Raw genomic sequence first — 25,992 nt, 5'->3', positions numbered from 1 at the left:
AACATCAGGTAAAGGTAACATCATCCCAGAGAGGTGAAAACGTTATTGTACACATGTTGAAATTAATTCAGAGACGGCTAGTTTTTCGGCCGAGTCGATTACGTTGGTAACGCAGATTCAGCCCGTAGCAGCCGGCCAACAGTGACGCTACATGTTGAATCTGCGTTACCAACTTAATCGATTCGGCCGAAAAAATAGTCGTATCTGAAGCGTGTACGTTAAGTTGTGTGCCATACGGCATTACAGAAGATACATACATGCATTCTGAAAAGTTTTGCTGTTGACTGAATATATAATGGATTATTTCGTGGAAACGTAATGTAGGAAATTAAATTCGTTCAGTGTAAATCAGTAATTCATGCAATTCGAGCTACGATTTCCTAAATTCCCCGGTATTAGCAAATGTGATAGCATTTTGCGAATCGATTTTTGTTTCCTCTTCTCCGATAGTGGACCACGAAACTGAATTGCATAAATGCAGTAACCATATTCTAGGTTACTCGATGTTCGAAATATCTCGCTATTAAAATCATCAGTACTATCAGCATTTGCCTGTCAGATTAATAAGGGGTTCGATGGTTACGGAGGTATGACAGTTTCATTTACTATTCACTAAAGATCAGTGTTTCCTACCGACTGTTAGGCACAGACTCTTATGGAAACAATTGTAGTTTCGTAACAACGTTCGTAACGTAGATGGTAATTTTAAACTTGCAGTAATCTATCGTACCTATGGCATCACCAGGTAAGTCGTCTTTCATTATGCACTTCAGATGACGCCACTGAAGCTTCACAATTCGTCTGTTGTTTATAAAACGTTGACGGTCTGTTCTAACCTAACTTAATCCAAGGCAAGTTTAAGGATCTGAGCACATACTGTGTTAGATTAATAATTGTTAAATCACAGCAAAGAATGGCATTGGCAAATATATCAGGAATTCCAGATAAACACTGGCAACCTCATATCGTCGCTTTGGAAACTACGTAAGTACTCAATATTCGTATATCTAACCATTAATTTCGAAAAAAGGAATACTTGTTCCCAATTTGATTATGTTGACAGTTGAAAATTTTCCTGCAAAATTTTTAGGATGGGAGAGATATTGATCGAGTTGTATTGGAAACATGCTCCCATAACGTGTAGAAACTTTGCAGAACTTGTAAGACGGGGCTACTACAACGGTACTAAGTTTCACAGGATAATACGTGACTTTATGATCCAAGGTTAGTGCTGAAATTTGAACATTGATTCTCTAACTAGTCGCTTATTTTCTGGAAAATGCTCACATTAACGGTCATCAATTATTCTACTCTGATTACTCTACTAGATATTTGCATGAAAAGAAGTTATAGAAAGTTCGCAAGTGGATAAATGAAATTAATTTCAAACTGGGATGGCCAAGTTAATAATTTCAATGGCCTGTTGCAAATAGTGTTGCAGGAGTTGTCGCGTTGTTTCTTCATTGTTGACGAGCGTTGTTTGTTATCTTCAGGAGGGGACCCCACTGGTACAGGGAAAGGTGGAATGTCGATATACGGAGAATGTTTTGATGACGAAATTCACGACGACTTGAAACACACCGGTGAACACGACGTTCGGGAGAACAAGCTCTCAAAGCTAGATCTTTTGTGAACTCTAGTTAATTTTCTTGCTTGCAGGTGCGGGTATACTATCAATGGCAAATTCAGGACCTGACTCAAATGGATCCCAGTTCTTTATAACATTAGCCCCAACGCAGTGGCTGGATGGAAAACATACGATTTTTGGTATTGCAATATTGCAGTTTTTAATTAACCACGTATTCATACTCAACGAGAACGATGAAACAGAGGTATAAGTTGTGAAATGTGCCCTTCAAATCAACAAGACCAAACCAGGTTCACAAATAGCAAAAACTGTTTTTTCAACAACTGCGGAAAATTTGTAGAAATTTAGTTTTTGCTGCTGATAAACGTAATACTTCACCGTAGAAAGATCCAAACATTGCTTTATGCATACGTAAGAAGAAATTTTCTTTTTCTGGTCCATCGATTAATACCTATTCTGACAGGGACCTAATTCATCCCATGTAATTTATACTTACCGGAAATAAAATCTATGTATAGTTCATTTTTCGATATCTAATGTGCACCGCTTTGGTTTTACTCTCAGCACTTTAACGTGAAATACTTTGATATAGTCATTTTTTATGCAATATTCAAAAAAAGACCAAATCGATGCAGTTCCCTTTGAGCTATTGACTATTATATTATTGTAAAGATTTACGATTTATTTACAGGAAGAATATACTCCGGTATGACGATAGTAAAGAGAATCGGACTTGTTGAGACAGACAAAAATGATCGCCCGATTGACGATGTTAAGATCATCAAGGGTTCAGTAAGGAATGCATAATTGCTTACTGCGCTGTTCATATAATATAAAAATAATGATAATTTTTCTACAATAAACAAATTGCAAATCCGAAAATTTTTACGTGACGATTCATTCGTTTTCCTTAACCGTATACACGAGAGTACACATATTCTTACACGTTTTTCGAGACTTATTTGAATGGCTTTGCAAGATAGATGAACAGTAAGCTATTCCCTCGTCAAGAATTGCCCCAATTCCGTCAGTCGTAGAATGAAGAAAAACGACCCTAGGTAGAGACGATCGAAGCTGTTGCCCATCCACGTCGTGTCTGTATTCGATTCCACACAATGGCGCATAAATCGCAGTGAAGAGGTCCGAAGTGGATATTCTTACATGCGTGGGCACCCTCACAGGTCAAATTCACATTTCTCTTTGTTAAACTCTTGCAGCCTGGAATAGGAAAGTCTTAAGTAGTATGGGAATTGGAATTGAGAGTCTCAGGGGGTTGCATAACGATCGTGGTCTTTGTAGATACAACCGTGGTAATCGACTTTGTATTCGTAGAGTATATTGCTTTGCGACTAATCAATCAATCGCCGAACTTGAATAATTGTGTTTCAATATATCTATTGATCGATTAATCTAAATTTCGATCAATCGGTTTCCCGAGTAATTAATTGATGACGAGTGGGACGTACAGCCAGCGCAAAAAATAGTCGAAGCATAAGTATGCAGAACCAGTGGTTCAAAAAGTAAAATTGAAGCTAACGAAGTTGAATATAATTTAAAAAAGTCTCCGTAATGCAGAAAAAATACGTTTACACACTGAATTTCAACTGTAAATACATTTTATTCACAACGTCAGAAAAATCACATTATTCATTATTCTACTACTTTTACTGAAAAATCAATATCACTTATCCGAAGTTTATGGAAAATAGCATATATTGTTCATAAATGAATACAGTAGAAACAGTCTGGGGCAAATGTTTCTTTGATTTTGTTCGTTGGTGAAGAAATTTCAATACGTAAGTGCAATCGTTATAAGTTGCAGACGATAAATTTGTAAATTGTCAATAAGTACGTTATTGTTACGTGAAAAGTAACTCCGACGATCTTTGAAAAATTCATCGTCAAATAGAATGACCCATTGTTAGTCAGAATCAGATAAACGAATCTCACGTTACTGAAATTGATAACATAATAAGGCACCCACGTTCAAAATTTAAAGTTTAAAATTTTTTTGTCATGTCACGCGGACTGTTTTAGTTTATGTAACTGGATTAGGAAAAGTCAAATATTCTAAGCCTTCTTCTTATTATGTTTAACCTTTGGACCATCTTTTCAAGCTGACTCTACCTCCCCTACACCCTTAAACGGTATTTGTAACTGACCACTTTTTTGATCAAACGAGTGGTCGACCCTATCAATTAATTTTTTTTTTTATATTAATCTTCTGAATAATCTTTCTTTCGTTCAATCGTTTTATGAATTAATCGCCCAATCGACTATTTCAATTAGTTATTTTAGTTAATTGATTTAGCGAACCATCGATTAATCAGCTCTTCCAATTGCTTGTTTTTCAATTAATAGATTAATAGCTCAATTGGGAAACAATTTATTGAGGTCTACATACAATCAATCGATTCATCGCATCTTCTGAAATTCTGGATAAAGGGTGGCACTGTACGGTGAGCCAAGAATGGCAGAGCGCGATCAATGACAGAGGGAGAGCCAAGCCAATACCTATGGTTTTGTCAATGTATGACAGACATGGAAATTACCGGGCTATAGATAATCCATACCACTCGATAGGTTACCTGAATTTAAAAAAATCTCAGTACGCCGAAGTTATTTCAGTCAGGATTGATAAGATTTGTTTATAAGGGGGGGGGGGGGGGGGGGGTGCAGCCTAGACGATCTAAAATCATACCTATTTTTAGGATTTTTTTGTAAAGAAAATGAAAAAACTTAGACCAATTTGAGTTTGAGGCCTTTATTATTTATAGGTTCAAGAATATTTTAGAAATTTTTCATTAAAATTAATAACAAAATAGCGTCATGGCGCCCCCTATAACTCAATCCTGTAGCGAAAGTAATATAAGATATTCTACGACAACACGGAAACCTAGAAAGTTATGAAAAATCGTTGTATTTCATACGAAATCAACGTGTTTTTGACTTCGTCGTACAAAACGATGAAATATCACAACAAATTGCAATCATTTGCAATATTATACCTGAAAATAATAAATAATCAAGTACCCCAAATTATGATTACCCACAGTTTTCTATGACAAAAGTAAAACAAACAATTGGCCGTAAAAATGACGGTTAAATTTCACGAGCTCTTGTGTTACAAATATATCAATTCATCGAACATGTACAATTAAACATAAACAATTACAGTAGAAACAGATCAATTTCTAGGAATAATGTTGAATAAGATTACGAATATTCTACGATAAATTATGGAATACTATTTTGAACCACTGCTAGATATGACTCTGTCTCACAACAAAGACTTGATAATTAAAGGCAAGTAAAGACGTACCCAGCAGACAGCGATCATCTTTTCAGTATGATCTCGGTAGATCTAAAGAATCTGTGACATATTGTTTTACTCATCTTTTCTCGATAGGTCAGTCCTATGAAATAAACAAACCTTATTGTTTTGTCGAATCAGGAATGCTACAATATTCTTTAAATTATTATGTCCTTTTCAGTTATATTTTGATGTACGAAAAATGATCCTAAAAAAGGAAGCCATTTCACAACTGTATATGAAAAACGATGAGGTTTTACGAAAAACTTCATCCAAAAACTATAATTGTGTTCCAAATTGTCAAAATAATCGTGGGGTTTTTCATAGAAAATTGCAGCAACCTCTTTCATCAAGGTAACTTATTATACAGTTTAACAAGAAAAATAATATTATGTTTTACATTTTAGGAGCGTGGCAGAACTTGTTTTCTTGAATACCTTCAGGGCCCAGGATTTTGTGATTATTATAATAGATCTTTTCCGCCCCGAGCGCAACAGACGGAATCATTATTTCCAGGTAACAATCCGATAACTGGGACGAAAGACTTGGCACAGCGAATCGCAAACACGTAGGTATGCCCATACATTGCTATTTTGCCTAAACGAGAAGTGCTGGCTGCCTTGACATGGAATTTGTTATGAATTTTCTATTTCTACATCGCCCCATTATCTTCTGGAGTTTTGCTCTCGACTTATTTCATTTAGATTTTACATATCATGTCATCGGATAGTCTTAGAAAACGCAGTATCAGCGGCCCAGATATACTCGCGCAAGGTTTGAAAGACTCATTGTCAGCTATTATACCCTAAGTTTATTCAAAAAAAACGGCTAATTTTTTTTTTTCAAAATCCTCACATTAAAACTTCCGAGAAGGTGTGAAAAGACGCCTGTAAAAAGCAGAGCCCTTAATATTATTGTTAAGAGGCCGCGCATCGGGAATTTCTATTTCCCGTTTCAATAACAAAGGAATAAATTTTTTTAAATTTTGCAATTTCGTATTTTTGCAACGGCTCATTGAATTAGCGGACCAAAGCATATTTTTGTAGGAAATTTGACGCTCTACAAAAAAAGCCCTTACAAAGTTTTCGATAGTCACACTCCTTCAAAAGTTATTCGAGGTCAAAGTTGAACTTACAAAAAAATTCAATGTTTTTTTTTCCGATGATACTATGAATCTTTTCTCATTATTTTGTTATAAAGAGGATAGATTTCGGAACAATTACATTTTTAAATAGTCAAGTGCATCAGTTATGGATTCTCCATGATAACATGTTTATTATTTAACATCGCATTTTTGTAAGGTAACTTTATATTGACTCGATGGGAAAATTAATGATTGAAAAAGCCCAATTAGAGTAAGATATATTTATTAAATATATCTTTACAACAAAATAATGAGAAAAGATTCATAGTATCATCGAAAAAAAAAAACATTTAATTTTTTTGTAAGTTCGACTTTGACCTCGAATAACTTTTGCAGGAGTGTGACTATCGAAAACTTTGTGAGGACTTTTTTTGTAGAGCGTCGAATTTCCTACAAAAATATGCTTTGGTCCGCTAATTCAATAAGCCGTTGCAAAAATACGAAATTGCAAAATTTAAAAAAATTTATTCCTATGTTATTTAAACGGGAAATAGAAATTCCCGATGCGCGACCTCTTAATAATAATATTAAGGGCTTTGTTTTTTACAGGCGTCTTTTCACACCTTCTCGGAAGTTTTTATGTGAGGATTTTGAAAAAAAAAATTAGCCGTTTTTTTTGAATCAGCCTATTATATATATTTTTTTTATTTTTTTTTTCATCCGTTCAGAAAAACATATGCTCCTTTCCTATACTTGGTGAAAGGATTTTGCCCCAAAGGCACTTTTTGGGGAGATGTTCCTGTTCTAACGACTCTATCATTCCAATGCGACGAACCGGCAGTACAAGCTCTATGTCGTCTGTGGTATACGAGCAAACGGCTAAAAAAGTGGGTGATTCTTGGGATTTCACGTCTCAATAACCGATCATTCAATTCGATCGAGGGGTTTGCTTTTTTTTTTCAAAAGTATGTCGATCAAGCTTGTGACGAGATTATTTTTGTTATTAATTGCTCACTTATATTAAATTAATGTAAACGAGGGATGAATAAATAAAACACGTAAGAATATTCAATTTAAAGATTTTATCAAAAACAAAGAAATCTTTCATTTTATATTGAAGTTAATTTCATCAGTTCATCTTTTTGTATTCTCAAAAATATGTTATCTTATAGCCATCATTTCATGCAAATACAAGATTATTTTAAATTTTCATTCATTTAAGTCATTCATACATTTAAGATTCTTTTATCAAGTAAAATTCGCCCTTTTAGTTGATTAATTCCTTTGTATCAACTCTTTTTTGAATTTAATTTGGCTGTCAATTTCTAGTCATTATAAACATTTTTTTGTTATTGAATTAACAGTTTTTTAAATTATTTTTGTAGTTTTACCCAATAGGTTCCGTTATCGATGTAAATTCCTATAATAGATTTTTGATATCTGTCTCGTCAGACCGTTTCTCACGTGAGATGTTCGTATTCTTAGATTAGTTATATTATTTGGTAAACTGTTACGTTTGATCATTCATTCTTCTTTCATTATATGTAACGGTTTGATGACTAGATATCGAGAACTCGGGTACTGTGGAAATCAGTTTCGAATTGTAAAAATAACATATCAAATTTTACACTGCTACTAGGAATGGAATTGATGTTTATAGTCAGGCGTCTTCTCGTAAAGTCCCTCTGGTTACAGCGGATTTCCTAGGTGTCGACTCCCACAAGCTTCAAAAAATAAATTGCTTCTAGGCGAAAACGGTAAATTATATAAGAATACTGACTCCAGACTTGAAGTAAATCGCTTAAGCCGCATTTGATATATCGTATCGTGAGCACCGCAAAACATAAGCATCGAGCAAAACGTTTCGTATTATTGTAAATAACAATGGTTCCCCGCAAACGAATATAATAATAAAAATGTTAATAAAACTTGATCTACATACGGTTGAATAAAACAAATTGCGCTGTTAAAAAATGAGTTTCGTAACATTATGCGATTTTGGAAAAGTGCTCAAAACTATTATAGACTTCCTGCTGTAAAAGTAATGCAGCATCAAATCTAATATGCTGTGATAGCAATGTAAAATGGTAAACTAGTCGGAGAATTCAATTCATTGTGGATCCTGCATTATTTCAGCAGGAAAACACTGTCACTACCTGAACCGTGGTCAAAATCTGTCACATGAGACTTATAGCTAGGATTTGCAAGGTTATGGAGGTAGTGCACTCAATAGCTGATCAATGTCAAAATGCATCCAACTTCGTTGTAATTGTAGAACGGATTTGATTGTAATCAGGAAAACGACATTCCTCAGCTTCTATCTTTATCATCCTACCAAAAATTAAATGTAACTTTGGTTGCCTATCTACCGGCACGTCATCGTTGACATTGTTCCCCTTCTGAGAAACCTTTCATTGTCAGTATATCCACTTAATGACCCTGTCTGTCCGTAAAGCATTGATTGAAGTAAACAAGACCATATAACATACTTACGCGTGCTTCATCTGAATATGTAGATGAGGATCGTGATTCAAGCAGCATGTAGCTTTCTGTATAATGGCGAGATCAATTGAGGGAGGTAGTATTTTTGTAGTGAAAAACTCTTTTTTATTTCGCTGTCATTTTACTTTATTTATTTCATTTTTTAAATCAAGTCTAGAATTTTTTCACCGACAGTTGGCGCCGTGTTTTTTTTTTACTCTGGTTTTAAGATCCGAGTGCAGGATCAACTTTTGTTGTCGAGTAATGGGAATCGCTTTTCTCCTACTTCCCCCTTTTGTTCTTCTCGTTGCGTTGTTTCGCCAACGATACGACGCTGAAAACAACGCATATTTTTGAGAGAACGAGCGAACAGAGGGGAGCAGAGTACGTAATAAAAGCTGCTTTCTTGAAGAGGAAGTCTTACAGAGCTTTCCCTGAAGTCATTCAGACCGATTTCTGTCACCTTTTGGTACAAAATCATCGAAGTTCAAATTTGAAGAAAAACTATGTCAACCAATGAAATTTCCAGTTGGTTTGATTATGAGATAGTTGACCTTTGAGGTCTTACGAAATGTGTGTATATTCGTGAGCTAGAACGATTTTCACAAAAATTCAAAAAAAAGTAATACCAAAATTGTAAACGAGAGCTCAGATGTCAACTTTTTTGTTTCAAGTCGCTTTGAAATTATTCAAAATTTAGTGGATTCGTTCGATTCTACTCTGGAGTAGCTTATCTTGCTGGGAAAAGTATTGTCGATAAATTCACTGAAACAGATTTTTTTGTCCATTGCAAAATTAATATTGCTGTTTTTTATTCGAAATTAATATCAGTCCAATTTTGAAAATGTAAATATTTACCGATAACGACGTGACAAATGAAGAAAGGGCCCTAGAGAAATTGTAGAGAACAGTCTCTTCAACAATTTACAAAATACGGCTACGTGGAATGAAATCGGAGAAATCTGTGTAAGATTTGTAGCCACTTTAAAGTGATTTGAAATGAAAAGTCGATATCTGGGCTCTGGATAATAATTATTTCTTGAATTTTGAGGAAAATCTTCACGGATGACGAATATGTGAATTTGATAAATCATTAATCTGTGCTTATATTGTTGTAATATAAGCGAAAAAGGACCAATATATTTCTAACTCTCCAACCACCTTGACGTTGAAACACGGCCATAATCTGAAATTATGCACACTATAGTACACCGTGAGTTAATGCGATTTCTTACATCGGACAAACGGTGAAATACCTAATGGTGCTGATATTTCGCGGAGTTCTCATTGTTTGAATCAGAACATGACTTACAAAAAGAAGTAAGTATTCAGATAATTTGGCGATCATCTTCTCCACGTCTCGATAACTTTGAGGGTTATCGAAGCGTGCTCATCGTTTCCACATCATTTATAGCATTAGTGGTTGTTAGCTCTACTTTTTGTATTAAAGGGGACCTTCGATGGCACTCGTAACTCTCTACTTAGCATTTGAAATTTCTCTAGTTTGTTGTTGATCCATCAATATTTTGTCTACAGCATCCCTAATTGTAGATCAGCATATCTAAAATTCAGTATCTCTTTTCGGGTTGAACGTCTATGACACAGGTCGACGTATCGATTGACGCTGACTTAAGAACTTCGGGTGCTTCTATCTCAGCTTTATCCCATCTCACAGCTTGATTCAGTTTTAGTAACTTGTATGATGGTTTTGAAATAGCAGAAGTTGCGATGGAATTTTTCGAAAGACACTGATTTACCGCATCTAGAAATTTGCGTACCTACTTGGAGCATATTCGTGCGTGCTTAGATATCAGTTATACCATCTATGCCTGCTTCCGAAAGATTCACTTTTTGTTTGAAATAGCACGAAAGTCTTGTTTAGTGATTGAAGTCAGGGTTGGTAGTAGAAACTATTGAGAGGTAATTGTGAGTAAAATGTTGAATTGAGAAAGAATGAGTCATTCTTAGTGAGATGGTCAATCTGTGGAGTAGCGGGATAACTGGTTCTCACAGATGAGACTATAATCGAAATCTGCTAGATACCGGTAAGAGTATTTCAACAATGTTAAAAAAAAAACAACCAAAAGGTAGCCAATAAGGTTAAGAATCATCTGAGACCCTGTGAAGGTAAGTTTTTCATCTAGCAGCACCCACATAAGACAGATACGAGAAGCTTCTAGGAATTCACAAGGCAACCTTAAAAATGAAAGTGATCAAAGGGTAGCCGGGAAGGTTGAGAATCAACTGAGACCTTGTGGAGATGAGTTTCTGACCTAGAAGCACCCGAATAAGATAGTATTGTCAGTGATAATCATTGAATGCAAAATCAAACCTTATTTATTGTATTCTATACAACGCCATCAATCAATTGATCGACAGTGGGGTGTAGGGGTATGAAGGATTGCTAATTTAACTCGTTAGACATACTCGTAAACGATACGCAGGCTGACTCCGATTCGTTTCGTCGCTCTCGCAAAATGTAATCGAGAACTGGGCGACTCAGACGAAAGCTCCCTCATATTCTCGAAGAACGGCAGCGAGAGCGTTTGCTTAGTACGATCGATAACAAAATTTAGGCGGATGCTGAGAACTGTTAACACGGCTTGGGGAGCGGAAGCAAGATAGAGCGGTCAGTACAACAGAAAATCATCTATAAATTTTTAAACTGCAGAGTGCTAATAAGTATTGGAAAATAAAACAAAATAAACGCATTCCGTGGTACACAAAAACTTTCCGACTTTTTTTTAAACACTTTTGAATGTCGAAATTCATGCAGTTATAGTTTCAGTTTCAATCCTGCTTTTTTCAAAGATAATTCTACCACTACAATAGGTAGACTCTACATTCGCCTGACTCTTTTTACGTATCAGAATATAACGTGCAAAGCACGATACTATTTCACTGCGTGTAACAGCTCCAGTACATCGTTGTATGACCTTGTTGAAACAAAAACGATTGTTCGCAAATTAGAACATCGTATTCTTGAACACGCCTGTCTCACTGGGATTGACAAATGCTGCTTTGTTTTCTCTTCCATAGATAAAGGTGCACTTGTAAATAACCTCGTACGAAGTACATATAAAGGTATTATGCAGGTTCCAATTGCCTGTCGATGAGTTTTATCCATTTTCGATAAACTGATATAATAATTATTAACTTTTTATGAAACTGAAGATTCTTTGCAATGTGATTATGTCAAGTATAAATTATACTAAATAAGTCATTAAAAACTTTTTCAGCTTGCTATTAATATGAAGTGAGGGCCTTTTTTCTCGATGTTGGCCCGGGTTTTGTTATTAGTTCTTTCTCGCCAACAGCTGAAAATATCGATAGAGAGCTTTAAGCGTCGCAAAACCATCGGCGTCGTCATTTACAGTGATTCGTACATTGTTTACTGAACGTTGGTTCACACAGTTCACTGGTATTTCGTTCACAAACAGATTGTCGGACGCTGTCGAAATAACAGCATGTTGCCTGTGATACCTCACATAGTCTGCCTCTGAAAATATGCGTTATACTAGTGCATCTTATACAGTCTGAATGTTTTCCGATAAAATCTGAATTGTAACATCGTTTAGCATTACATTACATATTTGCGTCAAGCAGGATTTGTCTTAAGAGTAAATTCATTCGCTCCCGATAATTTGCAAAATGAGAAATACAGTGACGAATGGTTGATTCCGTGCAACTATGGTTAGCTAACTTGTCTATGAGTTTTTTTAGCATAAAACCTGCCATCAGGATGTATTTTTTTGGGTTTTTACACGGTCCGCTTTGCATGAAAATTATTCAGGCAGAGGGATTAGGTGCTTTGAAACGTTTGATACGTACCTATACGTTCTGTTCTAAGCGTTGAAGATTTGGTAGAGCACGTTAAGAAATAAGCAGAAATGAACATTCTACTGGTATCCCGGAAAGAAATCAAAAAAAGGTGTTGGGTGAAAGGGAAATTCTTGTCATAGAAGATAAAAATGTGCGATACTAGGACTAATTTTTTATTATCCATGTCTAGCGCTAGTAGCCATGATGCAGCTTATGTAGGGAAAGCCTCTAATTGTTGAAGATTTTTTTCGAGGTTAAAACACGTATGTTAAGAACCGTACACCATGCTATGAAAACTGTTACAGCTCATTTCATCAAGTCCTTGTACATAACACGAGCATGCTTTACGTGTTTTTTCATGCACATTTTCCGTACACAAAGTTATGGTTTTTATAAGAGTAGAGTGGGTCTGCGAAGGCGCATGCGCGGAGTACCGATAAGACAACTGTCAACTTCTATATCTATATATAAAGTGGAGGCCCAGCGCAACGACTCGTACCAGAAACAAAAATAGCGAGAATCCCGGACAGCGGGGATGGGGGACGAGAAAGCTGGACAGGCAGGCCATGACGAACTGCCTTAAGCGGGAGAAGGAATGCCAGGGAGAAGTACCCCACGAATACCGGAAGGACCGAGGTGGATATACTGCTGGTCACCATCATCAAGGCGTGCGACGTGGGGATACCCAGAAGAAGACCCTCCAGAGGTAAGCCCGCTGTGCATTGGTAGACGGAGGAAATCGCGCAGCGTAGACGGGAATGCGTCAAGGTAAGGAGGCAAGCGCAGCGAGCCCGGACTAAGGGAGAAGACCCAGAAGTTAGCTCTGCACAGTACAGGAAGGCGAAAAAAGCCCTCAGAAATGAGATCAGGGCGAGTAAGGCCAGATGCTGGGAAGAGCTCCTACAGGCCGTCAACGGGGACCCGTTAGGGCTGCCGTATAAGCTGGTCACCAAGAAACTGGGTGTGCTTAGGCAGCCGGACGACCCGGCAACCGTAGAGAGGTGCTGAACGAGCTGTTCTCAAATTGCTCAGGGGGAAGGAACAGGCAAGCGAGGGAGGTGGTGACACCGGAACCGGAACCGTTTACGGAGGCAGAGCTACACAAAGCCATAAGAAAGTTAGGAATGGGGAAAGCGTCAAGACTGGACAACATCCCCAACGAAGCGCTGGCGGTGGCTGTCGTGACCTACCCCGAGGGGTTCTTGAGAGCCTACAACGAATGCCTTGCTAACCGGTCGTTCCACATCAGATGAAAGCGACAAAGACTGGTGTTGCTGCCCAAGGGCCAACCCGCCGGTGGAGAGGACCAGAAATACCGGCCCATGAGCATGATCGACACCTCGGGCAAGCTGCTCGAGAGGTTGATCCACAACAGGCTAGAGAAGGCGCTCGAGGCATCAGGGGGAACGACAACCAGTACGGCTTTCGCAGGGGCAGGTCGACGCTGCAAGCGATCGACGAGGTGGTCGGCATCGCCAGGAAGGCGAACGAGCGAAGGGGTAGATTCGCCACCCCCTGCTTGATGGCGCTTTTGGATGTGAAAAACGCCTTCAATGCAGTGGGACACAACGTGGTCCTCGAGGCGATCGAGGGAAGGAAGGGCGTATCAGCTTACCTCCTGGGAATGGTTGGGAGTTACCTGGAGAACAGAGTTCTTCTGTACCGTACGAGCGAGGGTGAGGGAACATGCCGATTGACAGCCGAGGTCCCCCAGGGGTCGGTACTCGGTCCGTTACTGTGGAACGTGGCATACGACGACTTCTTCCGCATGAGAATGCTGGACGGTGTGAAGGCAGTGGGGTTCGCGGATGACGTGGCACTCGTGGTTACGGCAAGAACGCTTGAACTGCTGGAAGCCAAGATGAGCGAGGCAATAGCCCGAGCCTGGGAGTGGCTGGCATGCAAAGGCCTGGACCTGGCGGAAAAGAAAACCGAGGTTGTGGTATTAACTAGGCGTCACACGCTGAGAGTCAACCCAATATTGGTGAATGAGCATATAGTCAAGCCGACGGGTAGCGCTAAGTATCTGGGAGTCACCATTGACTCCAGGCTAAACTTTGCGGACCACATACGGCGTGTAGCGGATAAGGCGATGATGGTGACCACCGCCATCGGTAGGCTGATGCCGGACATCGGAGGACCGGCGTACAATCGGAGGAGACTCCTGGCCAGCTTCGCCTACTCAGTGGCGCTCTACGGGGCCCCGGTATGCGCCGACGCCCTTGGGATCGCCAGGAACAGGGCGAGGGACGCTGCGCGTGATATCCGGGTATCGCATAGTGTCAACGGTAGCGGTGATGGTACTGCCGAACCGAACCACTCCACCTACTAACGGCAGAGCGCAAGAAGATCGCGATAGCAGAATCCGAAGGCGGCCTGGGTAAATCAGCCACGAATAGGTTGAGAAAGGAAGAGAAAGAGAGGACTCTGGGCAAATGGGACGAGGAATGGGGGAACAAGGAGAAGGGGGCGTGGACGAGAAACACCATCCCTTCGCTGGTGCCCTGGGTGGACAGGACGTTCGAGAGAATGGACTATCACCTCACCCAGAGCCTCACTGGGCACGGATGCTTTGGGGCATAACTGCACCAAATAGGTAAGGAGAAGACCCCGGGATGCCATCACTGCAATGCAGAATGGGATGACGCCGGGCACACCTGGTTCCACTGCCCGGCGTGGGCGAAGAGTAGGGAAGAGCTGATGAGGGTCTCGGGCCGAAAGGAAAACATCCACGACATGGTAACGTCGATGCTAGAGGGTCGGGAGCAGTAGGAGGCGGCTGCCAGGTACGCGTCACAAATCGTACACACCAAAGAAGCAGCGGAGAGAGACAGGAGACCAGAAAAAGGACCGCGCACGGCAGCGCCCAGAAGAGATGCGGACGGGACCGGGTGCGGATACGACATGACGCATGACGTACAGACACACTGCTTCAAAAGCGCGGAGTACCTTCACGAAGCCGGGCCGACCAGGCCGCGGAAAGGAAACATCGTAGAGGAGATGGACAAGAATCAGAGGCTGGCGGAGCACCATGCGGCAGAGCTGCTAAGCAGAGGTCAACCGACCGGTACCGAGGGGGGGACGAGTAACAAAAAGAGTGTTACGGTACGTATGACATACGGCGATGTGAACTACGTCGGAAACAACCGGGCTATCCTCTACTTCAAGAGGCGCTGGGGCGGGACGCAGAAAATGGTGAACTCTGTGAGCCCGCTCAGCATGCAGCCGACGGAGTTGGACATCGTCGTGCTGGACGGGGTGGTGTTTACCACCAACTGCCAGTGCACAAGCACTGCCGAACACGAGCGAATATTCCCTCCACTTGATCACAATGTTGATAATATTTAAATCTAAAATACTTGCTATAGTAAGCAAAGACACGAGTTTAAATATGTTCTTGTTGAACAACACATTCCCAATATTTGGTAAGTATCTTAACAACATCACTAAGTTTTTAAAGTTTTATTTCGAAACAGTCTGTAATGATTTGCACATTTGCGAATTTAGCACGAAATTGAAGCGTTTGATTTGTGCGAATTATTTTAATGGCCAAATAACTCGCCGTGCTAATTAACTTACTAGATTCGGAATGAGTTTTGCTAAAATTCGACTCACATGCCCTGTGGATCATCCAATATAGCGTATACTTCGCTCAGGCGTATTTTCTTCAATGCCAAGAATGTTTATTTCAGATACCAAATTTCTTCGACTAACATATGCATTGAGTGGCAATTTTTGGGTACACCAGTAAATAGTTGTGAGTAAAATATACTGTCCTTCATAGCTATAATAGCCATGTCTTCACTGTCAGTATCTTATAAAAGCGTGTTGTGCAGTCTTTAGATGTGATCAAATCTAAAGGGATTATTATTGCATCGACAGACTTCTCACCGATCTTTAACTGTTGATATTCCGTTATAGGTGAAGTTGCTGTATTTTGAATATGTTGTCTTATTGCTAACATAGCGGCGTTTACCCTCGAAGGTTGAGGTGTTCACGAAGTAATCTCAATATTTTTAAGCTTGGTTGTCAGGCGTACTTTAATAGATTTTTCTAGAATCTATATGGATATGGATCTTAAAGGCGATGGTATAAGCAGGTGTACTCTCTTATGATAATTGCACGTCGGACAGTGAGGGTATAGACATAAATATCAGCTGAGACATAACAATACATCTATTCTCATATGATTTAATTTTGCTATGACGGCTCATTTTTCTGGAGTTTAAGCATAGCTCCTCACGTGCAAAGGTGAGGAATCACGTTTTTCTTCAAAATTGTTTGTCCGCCGATTTCCTGGTAGTAAAGATAAGTTTTTGTTATAGTAGGCGTGCAGTACGGGGAAACGTTCATGTTTGGCGGGTGTAAAGTCGTGATATGTACGTTTTCTTGTACTCTACGTTAACTAGGACGTAAAATCCAACTCTACGCTTGTAAACAAACAGCATTAGGATATATTTATTTGACATTTTTATTGTTGAAAAAAATAACCAAAAAGTTCTGTGTGAGAACGATATTTTGAAATTGTTTTTTAAATAAAAGGAAACAATTATCTATAGCTAAAAATAACAACACAGGTTAGCGTTTTTTTCTGAAAGCTTTTTTACTGGAGTATTGATATTCGTGAAAGTAGAAATTTCATGTAAAATGACATTCATCTGGTATACACCACGTCAGACTCAGAAGATTCAGATGAAACCATGTTCAAATGGTCAATAGGTGCAAATTACAGGTTGAATGAAATAAATGTACCTATATCCGAAGTTTTTATCATTCAATTAAAATTTGAAAAGAACACAAGCAAATACAAGATGTGAGGAATGAATCATATCGCTGTCTTATTGAGGAAAAGCTTTGCTTCGTTGATAACAATCATCAGTATGATTCGTTTGTTCCCGCCACATCATAAGTTTATACTGAATGACAATGACTTTGATTTTCCATAAGTTCAGTCTCTCAATATTACAACACAAAAACAGCATACTTTACGTGGAACCCACTGCTTATATTGCTGACATAATATGATTTCGAAATAAGCAAAATATGCACTTCTTACGCAGTTTGTAATGTATAAAAATATATCAGGACTATTTTTGCAACACCGGGACGCCATAATAACGGGTTTCAAGAAAACACAACCTCAAGCTAATCAGAGTACGTCCATCAATCTTGTAAGCATGCTCAGACTGGTCGAAAAGTTCTACGGTAACTGTTTTGACTTACAATAAGCTGTTATCTTCATGCTGTGTGTCTCATCAGCGGACGGTGTTAAAAGTATGGCGATGTACCCGTTGCATCGTGATGAACTCCGGCCGGAGGTTTCGGTAATCTATGGATCGATTTTTATCGTATGTGTAGATTATTGGTTTTCATTACTGGTCCACTGCGAGGATCTTCGTTAATAACGATATTTTTTGCGATTTGTATTAAATCGTTAGTCACATTGCCCATAGTTTTACAGCACATTTTATTCAGAAGATCTTCGGCACCTCGTGCTCCGTTAACGACTTGTCTAGGAAAGAGTTGGAGAGAGACCACCACTCCAAGACGACTGTTGTAAGAGTTGTAAGGCTAACAAGCACACCACGTGATCGACCCCTTGAGTTGAATTATATACAGTCCGTGTTTCAAGTTTCGCCGGTACACTTGAATCGTTACAATACTCCCGCTTTTGTGATAATTGGGGTTTGCACAATTGTCATAATTATTATTTAACTTTAGACACGTTTTACCTTTCACCGTGTCGTCTTTAAACATCATCCATTCATTCATCTCACACGCATCCATCCTAAACTTAGTTGCTAGTTTTTGTTCACAATGTTTGATTTTTCAATTTCGTCATTCACAATGGTCATTTCCAATATTTTTTTACATCAGTAAGTTGTTAATGTTATTACTCTTCCAATCGTTACTCAAATATACTATTGACATTTTCTTTGAGATCAGTAGAAGCCTCAGAAGAGATTAGATTAAATATTTGTGCGAATTAATTTGATTACATTTATTTCTGACTTCTTGAAAATTTTCTAGATCTCAATAACACAAATGCATATTTTCCAGGTACTTCGGTTATCCTGTAGCATCCTTGCTGAATGTAAAAAAATTTGTGCAGAACGCGATCAAGAGCATTCGACGGAAGTGATACTGTGAACAAAACTAAATCCTCCAAACATGTTTGATATTCACTTTTTTTCCTTATTCTCACGCACATGAAAATTTTTCACTTAACTTCATTGGGCTGTTGGAATTTTGGTCCCATGATCTACTTTAGTGTTCGGTGGAGATAAATCCAGATCTCACTTGATTACACCGTTTATATATCAAGCTTGACAAATTAATTTATCTTTTGTTTTTCTTATTAATCCTGATGGATTACAGTATGGACTAATCAATCTTTCAATAATACCTAATTTTACGTCATTTTTATTTCTTCACTCATTCTGTCTCATAAAGCTAAAGGTACTGGATATGATTTTCTTATAATTGTATTTACTTTTGTCAACTTGATTTTATGTTCATAAACGCAGGTTAGATCCTGGTTTGCTAGAAAACAATTTTTTGGTTTGCGCTAGAAGCTTTATAAAGAATTCCATGTGCACGCCGTTGAATGACGTTAGATTGTTCGCGACGTTTGAAATCTCTTTGTAAAAGTGATTCGGACGCCTCGTCTGTATTCTTTTCTAAATTCGCTATTGGTGTTGAACTTTCCATTTCTAAAACTAATTCATCTTGTACTATTTTTTGTTCATTAGCAGCACTCTGATTTTTTTTTAGATAACTCTGCGAAACGTCAGTATTATTCTCACAATTCGACGCATGAAGACTTAACTCATTAAACCCAAATTTCATCACCATCTACAATTTCCTTATGCTCAGCACTTTCACTATCATTAACAATTACATCATCATCCACAATTTCATTATCAGCAACAATTTCGTTATCATTACCAATTTTATTATCATCAACAATTTCGTCATCGTTAGCAATTTCATTATCGTTAACAATTACATTATCATTAGCAATTTCATTATCATAAACAATTTCACTATCGTCAACAATTTCATTTTCATGAACAATTTCATCAGAACTCTCATCGCAACTGACACCAAGTGTTTCGTCGTCAATATGACTCATCATCTGAATATCCTCACTTTGCTTTTCAACTTGGTTATTTTTATTTTCTATATAAATGTGCGTCTTAACTGTTTGAATCGTAGTAACTCCTTGACGAGTCGACGATACAAACGTATTCAAAGGATTCAAAATACCGTTTATCTCCAACGTACGATTCCGGTAATCAACTATCACATTGCTTTTTAATAACCAATCGTTACCTAAAATTATTTGCTTACGTAAATGTAGGATTACCAAACATTCATATGAAATTGTCTCATTCCCCAAATTCAATTCTGAGAAAACTTTTCGTTCATCATTTGTCGTTCCTTTGCCAACAGCAGGAATAACCATAACTTTACTGACAGGAAGTACGTCTAATTCTGATTCTGCTGTTAATTCATTAGAGAATTCATGTGAAATGCACGTCACTTGACTACCTGTATCTAACAAAGCGGTTACCTTAATATCACAGTTGGGTATTTTTAGATTTGGGCATTTCGAAATATTCTGTTTTAAACCTGATTCTACTTCATTATTTCCTCGAACATCATATGCTACGTCCTTTGTATAATCATAGGGATCACGACGCGAAATTGAACCTCAGTGTACTAGTCGTCGCCATGTTGTTATATTGGTATATCTCATTAGTCGGTCCTCGTTATCCCTAACGATTATAATTACATTGACTCCGATTATTTTGATAATTAATTCTATTCACCTTCAAATGTGACTGTTCATGATTACTGGATTGAAAATTTCTTCGCTTGTCTCTTTCTCATTCCTCTTGTGCTAAGTCTAATTGAGCTAGTGCAGTTTCAACTACATTATTGTCAAAAAAAAAATTTACCGCTACTAAAGTTTCTTTCAATCTTATTGACATCGGTTAAATTTTACTATAGTTATTCTTATAGTGAATTAGTTTAGGCTCGAAATATTGCGCTTGTTTCGTTTGTTTCAAGTAATAAGTCCACAAACTATTTTCATGTGCTCTGTATCTACGTGACGACCACTGATTTTTTTCTCTTATTCTAATTTCAACTGAATAATATTCCTCCAAGAAAATGTTTTGAAATCTGAACATATTTCGAATCGCATTCTACTACTATCTAACCATATTTTTGCTCCTCCCTCCAATGCTCCCTACATCAAATAAATTCAATTGATTTATCAAACCTCCCAAAATTCTGCCATGCCATGCTCCCCCTGTAATAGTTCTGCATCTCTCGATATTAATCTCTCTGTTATTTGACGGTGACTCTCATTTTACGTCTATAATCTTTCCAGTTCTGTCAAGAGGTCCTCCTGTGACCTCATCTCCAACAAGCTTTGTTCTATTTCTGTACATTGTTTTGCTATCCTCTGCTCTTTCAGTTTTAATCTTTTCTTTTTCTCAGCTACCGTCGTCAATTATTGTGTTAGACATGATTGCATATTTCATTTGTCTTCCATTTCTTGTACTTTTTGGCCTGTGACTTCTTGTTAATTTTGACATACAGTGGAATTTAAAACAGTCACAATTAAAATTCGTATAACTGAAGCATTCGTACACATGAACAGAAAAGGAATATTGAAGAAATAAATTTTTTTTTAATTAAATCCGAATTGACTATCGTGCTCGTGCATTGGGCGCCAATTGTATTGTTCATTTTCGACTAACATATAGGCATGATAAACAAATTTCTTTTCTTGCACGAGATTGAACAGTGATTTATTTTATTAATTTCAAGATTAACCAGTTGTAAACAAAATGTGGAACACCAAGCTTAGATATGTGAGCAAAATTATTCATACATCCATTCAGTAATCCGACACTCATTCAAGGTAAAAATTATTAGTAAAAAAGGTATATCCGTTTAATCATAATCTATTTCAATCATCATCCCGCTTCCTCGCTATAGTTATTCATTACTAATTTGCGGATCCTACGTCAATGATCCAGTCTCAGTTGTTATCTCTCCAAACAGATACAATTTTGAGAAAGAAAGATAATTTAGAAGCATACTTTTAATTATCAATAAAGGATACTTTATTTGAGGAAGATACAAAGCGATACGTTCTGTATCGCAAGAGAACAGAACGACAATTGAGGATTGAAATGGCGAGAATACACATAGATAATACGCAGACATGATTTTGTAACAGTGGATAATAGGACATAAGATTCAGAGCTGATTTGTTTTGGGTCGCAACACGGGCAAACGGCTAGATTTGAGGTAGAGACGACAAGTAAACATTGCAGGCGAGGGTGAGTAAATAGGTACGTGAGGATGATTTCAAGTAACGAGTGAAATGAGAACGTGATGAGTGCGAAATGTTTTCGTTCAAACTTATACATCTCTACTTCGCCAAAACAGCCTCTCTCTGCATTGAATTACTGAAGATTTTTAACAGTCTAACTTAAGTTTCACCGGTACACTTGAATCGGACAATTGTCCCAAATATTGTTTACCTTTTGACACCTTTCACCTCATTGTTTTTAAAAATCATCCAACCATTCATCTCACACGCATCCAATCCAAACTTGTTTTCTAATTTTTATTTGCAATGTACGACTTTTTAATTTCGTCATTCACAATGGTTATTTACGGTATTTCTTTGCATCAGTAAGTTGTCGATCTTATTATTATTCCAATCGTTACTTAAATCTACTATTTACAGATTCTTTGAGATCAGTTGAGACTTGAGAAGAGATTCGATTGACAGTCGAATTATATACAGATCTTGTTTTGAGTTTCGCCAGGACACTTTAATCGTTATAGGCTAGGGACAACCGCATTCGCAACAAGTCGTGATGTTATTACGGCCAACTTTGGATTCGTAACCCATCGATTACGTGCACGTACGAGTGATAATGGGAAATGAGTAGTACTTAATTGTTTCACCTGAAAGTGTTATTTTTGTCCAGTAATATTCATTAATGTCTCTCGCTTTCGGGTAACTTTTTTTCAATCCGAAACAATATGCGAGTTCAATTTTATACACATTGACAAATTGACTTGACAAATGCTTTCACGAGCGTTCACTGCTGATCTTCTACTGTATCTAAGGGACGTTACACGCTTTAGGAGTGCCTGGTTGTTAAAATAATATTGTTAAATAACTGTCCGAATAATATATGTAAAATTCAGATTTGATACTTTAACGTCGGTTTTACCGTTATTTTACGAACTTCAAAGCAACCAGCGGAACTAACTCTAGATAATATGTGCCTGGCAATTGTTATTGGATTTGAGAATTTTATTCTCGTTGTTACGTGGGGGGGGGGGGGGGTGAGAGTGTACTGAGCGGTGGTAGTTAATGATTAATGAATAATCAAAGATTCTCCCACGTAACGACAATGAATAAAGATTAAAACTAAGAAAGACTTGCCTCTCGATAAGCCGGTAATGTGGGTACGTTGTTGCCTACTCCTATACAGGTCTGTGAGGCTTGTTTAAATGGTTGAGACTAATTTATAATAATGAAAATGGGAAAAGGTCGTCGTTCAAAATAAATGGTTTCAAATGATTTAACTGGTAAAAGATAAAGTATATTCTGTAACGATTCGGTGATTGAAATGTTTGGTAACAATGAATGACGATCATGACGTAGAAGCCGAAAGTAACAATTTATAAGGTGTTTGAGTTTGTACAACAATCCACGCCAATGGACGAATTTATATTCAAACGCAGAGAAGCTGCAGAATCACTAAATTTGACCGTTTGCGTGTTTGAGCTAATCGTGTGTTATTCTATTCTAAATGATATTATTATTTGATACCAAGAACATTTATCCTGAACGATTCTTATAACTAGCTGGTCGTGATTATTTGATAGATTATTTGATATTGTATCTCTCTTGTTAGATTATCTTAAATTCAAATTAACATTCAGTTGGTACATAGTTTATAACGATTATAAAGTGGGGCCGAGCTGAAGACTGGAAAATAACTCTCTGAATCCCCAAGGGAATTGTCTATAGCTGGACACCAATTCTATCCTGCTCAGTTTTGCCATGGAACTCTATGAGAAAACCTATATTGATATTCTCAGAAAACAATATTGAATGTTTGACAGTGGCTAGTGAAGCTCTCCACTTGTTTTTGTTTAATACCATGTTATGCAAAATTTGGAATGATGTTGAAGAAGACTACTCAAATTACTCGAAGACTAGTAGAATTCTGGAGCAGAGCCTCACCTGGAGATCGGAAGGGTTGATGAATCCGAACGATGATGAACGTCGGGGACTTGGTCTTTGTGAATTTAGAATGATACTCTACTATCGAAAGCTGTTGTTTGAAAGAGTCAATTTGATGCAGTCGCGGTTTATATATATATATACATTGAAAATAATTCTAACGATTATTAATTAAAGATAATAATGTAGCTGGTTATTATTAATAGAACTTAACATTACCTGATTCAGTTTGAATCAGGGCCGAACTTGATTTAATTAAGGAAAATGGAATGGCATAAAAATTTCTATACGCGAAATAATGAGGTTTAGTAAAGAACAGTAAAGATGAAAACGTAGAAGATAACGAGTCTTTTGCAGCTAACAGAATAACTGAATGCTCGGTTTTGACGAATTAGCGCGAGACTTTAGACCGGTCACAATTAAGATTTTCCAATGCTACTCTTGCTCGAGAGGGCTGATCCGGGTTGACGTCCACGCACTTTGCGACTTGACAGACGAAAGACGTGGCTGCTTGGGCCTGAGGGTCCAATAGCCTATAATTGCAACTAAGTTATAACGATGATTAGCCAACGAAGTGCGAGGGCGTCGACCTCGTGTTCCTGGGTCAGCTCTTTTCGTTGGAGCGCAACCTTCCGGTCCCCGCTTCCACATGGACAACGTTACCTCGAGTGCGACCCGATTCCTCTTTCGGTTCTCAATCTCGTCGGTGACCTATTAAAAATATGAACAAAAGATATTTACATACAGCGTTCACACATTCATCCATACATCGTAATAAGCAGTCAATTTTAATTTAGTTCACAATTGATGAATAGTTTATGCTAATTATTAATGATAATTTTGATTTACAAAGAGAGGTATTATTGGGCTGAGTCCCGCTGTTACTAGCTCAGCAATTCGATAGCGTAGTTCTTGGTGTCAGCAAACAATATACAATGTTAAGGAATGCCGAGGACAGTACGCCACGTTTTCTAGGAGGGGTGGAACTTGCTGTTATTAGAATATGAGATTTTTATGAAATAATACCTGTGCATTGAAGAAATTAAAGAAATGAAATGAAATGGAATTTTGAAAAAGGTACGCCAAGGCGGTACGTCGGGGCGTAACAGCGTTGACCATGTTAAAAAATCAGATTTGATAGCATAATACTGTAACGTAAGTTCAGTGGTCAATGGCTCTCCGTTCGTTAGGATATCAAGGATAGAGTACCCAATTTTGTATTAAAATAAAGATAGAAAATAATTGATATAAATGAACGGTAAACAGTTTTGGATTATTTTTTTCCGATCCCTTTTAAGCGCAAGATACAAAATGATTGATATGGAGAGGAATCCCATCATTCTACGTATAACCGAGAAAATGGTTGTCGCGGACTGAATTCTCGAAAATGAAAAGGTATCGAGCATTTTATGCAAGATTTATCTTCTTGGTAAGCATAATTTGCCGGGAAATAATGATCGACAGCTTCGGGTTTGCATTATCAAAGGAACAATTATTATTTACCATATCTATCCGGCGAATTCGAACCTTGGCCCAAAATCAACTTATGGCTGCTTATAGATATGCTAATTTTGATTTCATTCCAGCTCTGTATTGACTTTTGGCGTCAATTGAATATCAAATGGGTCATTCAACGTCAGATCAGCTGCCGGGTGTAAACGTCAACATTTCTGATTTTGCTGACTCCTTTACAAGATTATTAGAACAACCTTCACAGTATGTCTCTGATCAATTTAAATCGTGAGATAAAAACTGTGTATAAATCGACGAATAACAATAATATGAAACCACTGTAAATCCGTGGCCCAAAGAACGGGCAACAAAATCTGACTTTTAGAAACTGGAATTAATTTGCCACAGGTGCACAAATACATCCTTAATGACGGATATGCGACCGTCTTCCAGTCACCCTCAGTAAGGATACGTGCGTAATTTCAAATTCTCAATTTCATGTTCAAAATAATAACTCTTGACACACTCTGCAACAATTAGTGGTTCATCCAAAGTGTTCAGTTGCGAATTTATTTTTGATCTGACGTCACTTGTTGTTACGTAAGACGCGAGTAAACCGAACAGACAAACTCGATTTCGAAATTGGAAAAAAATCTAAAGAAATTTGATAGAGCTTCATTCACTTAATTCGAGAAAGAAGAAACTAGGGGGTAAAGATGAGTGCTAGTTTTGCGAAATTTCTCATCGCTTCGTTAATGAAAATTGTTGACAACGAAAAAAAAAAAACAAAATAAAGTAACGTCCAATATTAGTTATAAATGAATGAGAAAACGGTGTGAAATTTAACACAAGTCATAACAATAACATTTCATTTTATTACTAACAATTTATTTGATCGCTGGATCAAATCGATTCTGAAAACAATTGTCAAAAATATTCTAAGTGATTGCGAGTATATA

General features: G+C 37.8%; 1 protein-coding gene and 2 long non-coding RNA genes across 3 annotated transcripts; 2 read left to right on the top strand and 1 right to left on the bottom strand.

The window, feature by feature from the left end:
* The first annotated feature begins 782 nt into the window (after positions 1-782).
* Positions 783-2,470, top strand: LOC107223745 (peptidyl-prolyl cis-trans isomerase-like 1). The gene is made up of 5 exons (XM_015663538.2): positions 783-984; positions 1,091-1,224; positions 1,494-1,583; positions 1,660-1,767; positions 2,280-2,470. Exons 1-5 carry the CDS (start codon positions 914-916, stop codon positions 2,393-2,395), a joined length of 519 nt encoding a protein of 172 aa, XP_015519024.1. The 5' UTR covers positions 783-913; the 3' UTR covers positions 2,396-2,470.
* Positions 2,471-8,605: 6,135 nt separating this feature from the next.
* LOC124293258 lies at positions 8,606-18,198 on the bottom strand. The gene is made up of 2 exons (XR_006903170.1): positions 17,512-18,198; positions 8,606-8,800 (listed from the first exon to the last, which is right to left on the bottom strand). It is a non-coding gene; the product is annotated as an uncharacterized LOC124293258 (long non-coding RNA).
* Positions 18,185-25,417, top strand: LOC124293259. The gene is made up of 3 exons (XR_006903171.1): positions 18,185-18,195; positions 19,522-19,582; positions 25,168-25,417. It is a non-coding gene; the product is annotated as an uncharacterized LOC124293259 (long non-coding RNA).
* The last annotated feature ends 575 nt before the right edge of the window (positions 25,418-25,992 follow it).

The sequence above is a fragment of the Neodiprion lecontei genome, chromosome 3 (genome assembly GCF_021901455.1).
Source record: "Neodiprion lecontei isolate iyNeoLeco1 chromosome 3, iyNeoLeco1.1, whole genome shotgun sequence".
Classification (NCBI taxonomy): domain Eukaryota; kingdom Metazoa; phylum Arthropoda; class Insecta; order Hymenoptera; family Diprionidae; genus Neodiprion; species Neodiprion lecontei.
Note: the sequence above shows the minus strand (reverse complement) of the source record. Positions and strands in the feature narration are given on the sequence as shown.